Below are 8,275 nucleotides of genomic sequence, written 5' to 3' on the forward strand. Positions count from 1 at the left end.
TTTTTTTTTATTCTGGGCCAGCTTTAGCTCTGAGGCCTCGCTGCTGAAAACATCGATACAATGTTGCGGTCCGAGGCTGACTGACAGCCAATTTCTGGGGGTTTGTTTAGCTTCTTATTTGCAACATAGTAATAGTTGCTTAGAGTTGCAGCTGAGAGGCCGGCAAGTTAGGCATTGGAGTCCGCAGTCACTGACGCAAGCAAGCCTCCCTGCTCGCTTCAGTGCCTGGCTGCTGGCCGCCATCTTGGCTGACAGTTAATTTGCATATACTCACTGATTAGCCAATGAAAAGGGTAGCGGTCGTACGCTAATTACCATGTTTCTCTCTTATTAGTGTAGATTTCTTCCACAAGCTCCTTAGTACTTTTTGTTAGAAGTCTAAATCCTAAATATGTGTTGATAAATTGGGAAGATTTTTATTGCATGAAAAACATGTCTTTTTTATTTTGTAGGAGTCCTCTCTGTTTAATAGAGTGCATAATTACCAACTAGAGCCATGCACCAATGGTGGGGTCCCTTGGCCTGGCCTGCAGGGATTGGACTGAAACTTGCCTGGTGCACAGATTTGTCCAGGGCATGTCTGGCCTGTCTCACCCAGTCCAGATCGGGATGGGAGTGCGGGAGGGCTCCAGGGCGTGTCCGGTCCGTCTTGCCCAGTCCTGTTCGGCTGGACCCTAGCAGCAAGCTAACCTACTGGTCAGAGCATCTGCCCCCAGGTAGTCAGTGCACATCATACTAACTGGTCGAACGATCTAGCATATTAGGCTTTTATTATATAGGATACTTTGGGTGTGTTTATGAATGATTATTGGAATTTTCTGTGATCTGAGTTTTAGTGTTGCTTAATGTTTCCCTTTTTGCTATTTAAAGAATTGCAATAACTTTTTTAGCTATCCTATGAATTTCAACTTGGTATTGGTTATATATATATAATATGACTATAATAACCTGCTTTTCTTCCCTTTTATTTTTTTTAACAGTTACATGGGAATTGGTCTGTCTGCTCAAGGTGTGAACATGAATAGATTACCAGGTACAGTTGTAATTGAACTATATAGTAATAGTCTCATAGATCTTTGTTGCTAAAACTTTCAGTTAATAACTTGAAATAGTAAAGTACATTGATTTTCTGTATTTTTAATTACCTATACTATGAGTCCAAAGTAGAAACTGAGTTGTTGAAATAAATTGAAATTTTTTTGCTATTTGGCATAATTTAATACATATATACCATGCATTTTGTTTTATTTATCTATTTATTTATTGTATTCTTGACTTTCGGTACATTGTCATACCAACTTTAAACATTTTAATGTGATTAGCTCTGTTTGCTACCCAACACATTCTTGGCTTTTAACCCAATTTCAGTTGTTTATATTTCAGTTGTTAATATTCTCAGAATGTAGGCCTGATATTAAAAGTAAACTAAGGAAGGTGTGAATTCAGATGTCAGACTGTTTCTCAAAACCATTATTAATCAGATGATTATATTTCTGGTGTTCTATTTACTAATGCTTAAAATTAATTTGGGGGTGAACTTTTTGAAACTAGAAAGCAAAATAGAAAACTTCTATTTTATATTAAACTGCGCGTGTGTATATTTGTGCGTGTGTGTGTAAATTAAATCAAAGCAAAATTCCTTTGGTGTATTACCAAAGGAAATACGCATGGAAAACGTGTCTTGCTTTTTTTTTTGTTTAGGAGTCCTCTCTGTTTAATACATGTTTTTGTATTCTGTGTTTTGAGTTCATTTTCCTTAATGTTATTAATAGTGTGTGTGTGTGTATATATTTTTTTTTTTACTGATTTCAGAGAGGAAGGGAAAGGGATAGAGAAACATCAATGATGAGAGAAAGTTGTTGATTGGCTGCCTCCTGCATGGCCCCCACTGGGGATCAAGCCTGCAACTGGGGCATGTTCCCTGACCAGGAACCGAACCCTGACCTCCTATTTCATAGGTCATGCTCAACCTACTGAGCCATGCCCAGTGGGCTGTAAACAGTATTTTAATATAAAAATTATGTCGTGTAATTGTTGAGAATTTAAATGTACATTTGGGAATTTTATGTCTGTGTTATCTGTTGTACTCTTCTTGCTTATTTTTCCATAATCTTTGTGGATAAATTGTAGCACAGTAGAACTTTTCATTTCATTGTAAATATACTGGAACTTTCTCTTTAGGCTGGGATAAACATTCATATGGTTATCATGGGGATGATGGACATTCATTTTGTTCTTCTGGAACGGGACAACCTTATGGACCAACTTTTACGACTGGTGATGTCATTGGCTGTTGTGTTAACCTTATCAACAATACCTGCTTCTACACCAAGAATGGACATAGTTTAGGTACTAACATAGTGTATTGCATGTAAAATAACCAAATATTGTTATTATTGTATTTGCATTATGATAGTCTTCTTTATAAGTAGATGCCTCTGGAAGCTATTTCTTTGTTCCTTTCAGGTGAAAGTTGACAAAATGGTGAAAAATTGTATTCTGTGCAGGCACATTGTATCACATGTATAGGAATAACTAAAAATAATTCCTATGCTCAGATATTTATTGTAATAATAGAAGTGTTTTCTGCTTTGCTTTGAATAAAGCCCTTCACCGTATGATTCAATTCTCTAGGTTAACAGGTGCTAAGAAAAAGGGCTGTCAGTGTTTAGTCCAGCATGGGGGTAAAATAAAGGAAAAGCTTGATGCTACCAACCAAATGAAGGGCACTGACATACTAAAGGTCATGCCTGCTAACAAAGATTGATAGAGGATGGTGACTATAAGTTCTGCAAAAGGGATCAGAATTAAAACAAGCAGATAACAGCAACACTTCTAAGAATGAAAGACAGGTAGGTGACTAATTAAGAAATAAATAGATTAATAAAAACATGAAGATACCTATTCATTGTAAGACTAATAATAGAAAAATAGGATTTTTAGTTAAATAGGAACTCAATACTTCAAATTTAAAATTATATATGGTTGTTACACTCCCATTTTATAGCAGTTCTTTTAGGTTTTTTTGTGTTGTTTTTTTTTCTCCTCATTATGGAAAGTAAAGGGTAGCAAGATTAGTGTTTTAAAAATATAAAGGTTTCACAGTACTTTTACTGTTTGAAATAGCTTTGATTCATAGCAAACTATTTCTAATGAGATAAAGTGAAAGGAATCAAAAACTGAGTAACCCCAGAAGGCAGAAATTTCAATCCTATATAATAGAGGCAATATGCAAATTGACCATCACTCCAACACACAAGATGACTGCCCGCCCGCATGTGGTCAAAGATGGCCTGCAGGGGAGGGCAGTTGGGGGGCACCAGTCCTGAAAGGGAGGGCAGTTGGGGGCGATCAAGCCTGTAGGGGAGGGCAGTTGCGGGTGATTGGGCCTGCAGGAGAGGGCAGTTAGGTGTTGATCAGGCCGGCAGGGGAATGGTTAGGGGGTGATCAAGCTGGCAGGCAGAAGCAGTTAGGGGCAATCAGGCAGCCAGGCAGGCAAGCAGTTGGGAGCCAGCAGTCCTGGATCGGGCCTAAATGGGCAGTCGGACATCCCTCGAGGTAGTTTACTTATAAACAGTATTTAAAAATTAGATTGCAAATGGTATGCTTAGACATGTAATGTATATTCTTTAATACAAAAACTATTCTTTCTGTCATTTCAGAGAAAAATTCTAAATTTCTAAGTGTATTGGTAATAGTTATTTTTTATTAGTGTCTCAACATATTCTTAATATAAAGTGAGTGTCTTTATATTTGGCTTAAATGCTTCCTTCTGATTATTAATATTGATTCTGAAGTCCTGTGTTATCTGACTTAAAGATTGTCTCAAGTCCACATAAGATCCTTACACAGTTCATCATAGAACAGGTTTTAATCCACTTGTATGTGGATTTTTTTCAGTAAATACAAACAGTACTGTAAATGTATTTTATCTTCTTTATGATTTTCTTAATATTTTCTTTTCTCTAGTTTTATTGTAAGAATACAGGATGTAATACATATGATGTACAAAATATGTGTTAATCAACTGTTTATTGGTAAGAGTAGTGGTCAACAGGCTATTAGTAGTTAAGCATTTGTGGGGAGTCAGAAGTTAAATGTGGATTTTTAACTGCACACGGGTCAGTGTCCCAAGCCCCTGCTTTGTTCAAGGGTTAAGTATTCTTATCAGTGTAAGAATGTTAAGGATGCCATGCAAATTTGTTGTGTATTTGTAATTTGATTGTTATAGCTAACTGGTTTCTATAAGGATACAGCCCCTTCAATTTATTCATTGTTACTATTCTGGCTTTGACTTATCAAAGCAGTTAACTGGGGTAGTCTTAGGTGTCTTGGCTGCTAAAGATATTGAATATCTTAAACCAGGAGAAATCCTCTCTTAGGTATGACTTTGGGTTCAGAAATGCAAAAGGCATATTTTAAAATTAAAATCAGTCTTTTTACAGTTTTTTTAAACTTTATTCCAGAGATATTTTATTTTGAAATATGAGAAGAGGTGATTTTGTTTTTTTTTTCTGTTAGATTTTTACAGATATTTAAATCTTCTCCTGAATAAGAAAACTTTTTAAAATGTGAGATTTTTTTTAAAGGGTACATAATGATGGAATTACATTCAATTTTTTAAAGTAAATTTGAAACATTTGACATTATTTATAAAATAATAAATATTTATTAAGCACATAGAGAGGCAGTATATAGTGGTTAATATGGTTTCTTTAGTTGCCTGATTTTGTGTCCTAGTTTAGGCCATGTGACCTTAAGCAAGTTATTTAACACATTTCTGTGCCTCAGTTTGTAAAATAGTTTCACTATGATGCCTACCTTATTAAGGTTGTTAGACTAAACTGAAATGATGCATGTACAATTCTTAACTGATTGCCTGACACAAAGTGAGTGCTCAGTAAATGTTTATTATCATTGTTTGCCACACTCTGGGCCAGGTGCCAGGGATGCAGTGGTAAAACATCGGTGAGCATAGTAATTTCTTTAGAACCAAATTTCTTTAGATGTGCCAAATCTGTCTCCTATCTGTTTTTTCTGAAGTTTTATTGGAATGCAGCCACATCCATTTTTATGCACTGTGTATGGCTGCCTTCCTGCTACGGTGGCAGAATTGAGTAGTTGTAACAAAGGCCATATGGCTTAAGGAGAAGGAAATATTTACTCTCTGGCTCTTTGTAGAATTGTGCTTACCTCTGGTCCAGAGTCTAACGTCTGATAAGGTTGGATAAAGCATCTTTGATATTGGTCGAAATTCAAATGATTATTTTACAACTGATTTTCTTACATGATGTCTAACATAGCTTTGAAGACATATCTAAAATCATTTCAGAAATCCTGGAATCAATAGCAGTACTCCCAAAATAAAATTGGTGTGTGATCTTGAAAAAGGGTCAGCATTCAGTCAGACCTGTTAGTGTTACTAAGAAAAAATCACTCATTATTTTATATTTGGGTTTTTAATTTTTTTTTCTTCTCTGCCTTTGCCATTCTTTTTTCTTCATTTTAATTAGAAATTTAGCTTGTCGCCATAGTCTGCCTTTGCAAAACAGGTTCTAATGCCACCTTTTTTTTCCCTTCAGGTATTGCTTTCACTGACCTACCGGTAAGACTTGTGTTGTTTTTTTTAAAAAAATCAGTTTTGCATTTTTAATTAAACAAAGTATAAAACTAGTACTAAACTTGTTTAGAATGCATTCTTATTGACATTCAATTTATATGCTGTGCATAGACTAGAGATATTTCTCTAGTCACCATTGGTGTGGATCTTCAGAAATTAAGCTCCAAATTTCACTGCACACCGTTGCACAAGGGAACTTCGTTGTAGCTAAAAAATAAATCAGAATTTATTATTAAAATATACTTTTTAATGTCATTGTGTTTATTTGAAATATGTATCTTTGGTATTATTGGACTTTTTAGCAAGTGCTTGTACAGCAATTCTAGTCATTTTTTAATTTAGTGTGTATTGCACACATACTGTGTGGCAGGTTCTGTGATATAGCAGTCAAGAAAATAGTAAGGTCTCTTTCCTCAAGCTGGAGTAGTTAGAGAATAAACAATACATTAAAAATAAGTAAATTATAATATTTTAAAAGGTTTTAAGCACTTTTCAAATAAAGAGAAAAAAGAGTGTGGGAATACCAAACAGAACACAGGATATACAATTTGCTCACCTTTGGTCAAGGTAATATTTGAGCAGAGGCTTTTGAAGAAGTAAAGGATAACTAAATGGATATATAGATCAAGAATATTCCAGGCAAAGGGAACAGTTAGGGGTATGGTACTAAAGCAGGAGCATGTCTGGTATGTTTGAAGAATAGCATGAAGTGAGGTAGAGAGACACGAGAAAGGCAGAGAGTAGTAGGAGATGAGTCAGAGATAATGATGGGTATGGGGGTTGGCTAGATCATCTGGACCTTGAGCGCCATTGTAAGGACGTCAGCATTTACTTTTTGAGTGAAATACAGAGACATTGCAGAGTTTTTTAGTTATCATGATACAACTTTAGTTTTCAAAGGACCACTGGCAGCTGGATGGAAAAATTAGGCTGGGGAAGGGAGGCGGGAGAGTAAGGGTAGAGACAAACAGACTTGAGAGGGGCTATTACAGAAATTCAGGTGAGGTGTAAGAAGTGTGATTCTAGATACCTTATTTACCAAATCTAAGGCTCTATCTATACTAATAAAAACATAACATGCTAATTAGACCAGATGTCTTCCAGACGTCCTTCCGTACAAAGCCACAGTGGCTGGGGCCGAGGCAGAGTTAGGGACGATCAGGCTGGCAGGGGAGAGCAGTTAGGGGCGATCAGGCAGGCAGGAGCAGTTAGGGGTGATCAGGCAGGCTGGCAGAGGTGGTTAGGGGCGATCAGGCAGGCAGGCAGAGGGGTTAGGGGTGATCAGGCAGGCAGGTGAGCAGTCAGGAGACAGGACTTTGATTTTTTTGTTTGTTTGTTTGTTTTTGTATACTTGAAGCTATTAAATTGATTAGCCTCAAAGTCTTGGAGTATATCTAAATGCATTTCTTTATGAACTTTAAATTCATCCTTTTCCTCTCTTGAAATATGTGCATTTGAGTTTATTTTTATATAGAGAATCCCCACTCTGAATAGGACTGTGTTTTGCTTATAACCATCTATATCCTATCTAATAAAAGAGAAACATGCAAATTGACCATACCCCCGAACGCTTCCCATTGGCTAATCAGGACATGCAAATTAACTGCCAACCAAGATGGCGGCCAGCAGCCAGGCAGCTGAAGCGAACAGGAGGCTTGCTTGCTCCAGTGATGGAGGAAGCCAAGGTTCCCGGCCTGCGGCAGTCCAGCTCTGAGCTCCGGATGCAACAATGTTGCAATTATAGAAGCTAAACAAGCTCCAGAAACCTGCTTTCAGCCGGCAGCGGGCTCAGAGCTTAGAGCGGCAGTGATGGCAACAGAGTTTCAATTATAGAAGCTAAACAAAGCCCAGATATCTGCTTTCAGCAGCCGTGGCCTCAAGCTGGAGCCGGCCGCATAGCTAAAGCCGGCTCTCAGCTCCAGTGACAGCCATAGAAAGTAAATAAATCCCAGAATAAAAAAAAAAAAAAAGAAAAAAAGGAGAGGCTGGGAGCTTCAGTCACCCACCAGCCTGAAAACGGCCCTCAGCCCCTCACCCAGACTGGCCAGGCACCCCAGTGGGGACCCCCACCCTGAAGGGGGTGCGGGCAGCCTAAAAACAGCCATCAGCCCATCATCCAGGCTGGCCAGGCACCCAAGCGGGACCCCCACCCTGATCCGGGACACCCTTCAGGGCAAACCAGCCAGCCCCCACCCGTGCACCAGGCCTCTATCCTATACTACAGGCAGGGCGGGACAGCGCGAGCTGCCATCCAGGCCCCATGTGCAGCCCTGGGCAGCGGGGCATAAGCCCCGCCCCCAGCCGGTACCCCTATGTGCCACCTGAGCCCCCAGCTGGGACCCCTGTGCTGCCTAAGCTCCGCACTGCTAAGCCCCGCCCCCAGCCGGGACCCCTATGTGCCACCTGAGCCCCCAGCTGGGCCTGCTTCCCCGTCGCCATGGCGATCCTGGAGCAGGAAAGCCCGGCCTGATGGCAGCCCCCAGCTGGGCCTGCTTCCCCGTCGCCATGGCGATCCTGGAGCAGGAAAGCCCGGCTTGCAAGCAGCACTCCCATCCTAGCCATAGCTCAAGGGAGAGTACAACATGCAGTGGAGGCCAGGAGCCTGAGAGATCAACACAGAGGGGCTCCTGCTCCAAGCCTCCATGGTGTGGCTGG

At 39.4% G+C, this 8,275-nt stretch overlaps 1 protein-coding gene across 1 annotated transcript in view; it reads left to right on the top strand.

Moving 5' to 3' along the window:
- The window catches only part of RANBP9 (RAN binding protein 9), a 79,466-nt gene that overhangs the window by 43,447 nt on the left and 27,744 nt on the right, over positions 1-8,275 (top strand). The window contains exons 2-4 of the mRNA XM_014549552.1: positions 981-1,033; positions 2,182-2,349; positions 5,583-5,605. Of these exons, the coding sequence (XP_014405038.1) occupies positions 985-1,033; positions 2,182-2,349; positions 5,583-5,605 (240 nt within the window). The 5' untranslated portion in view covers positions 981-984. The remainder of the gene's footprint in view (positions 1-980; positions 1,034-2,181; positions 2,350-5,582; positions 5,606-8,275) is intronic.

This window comes from Myotis brandtii, unplaced genomic scaffold (genome assembly GCF_000412655.1).
Source record: "Myotis brandtii unplaced genomic scaffold, ASM41265v1 scaffold56, whole genome shotgun sequence".
NCBI lineage: Eukaryota > Metazoa > Chordata > Mammalia > Chiroptera > Vespertilionidae > Myotis > Myotis brandtii.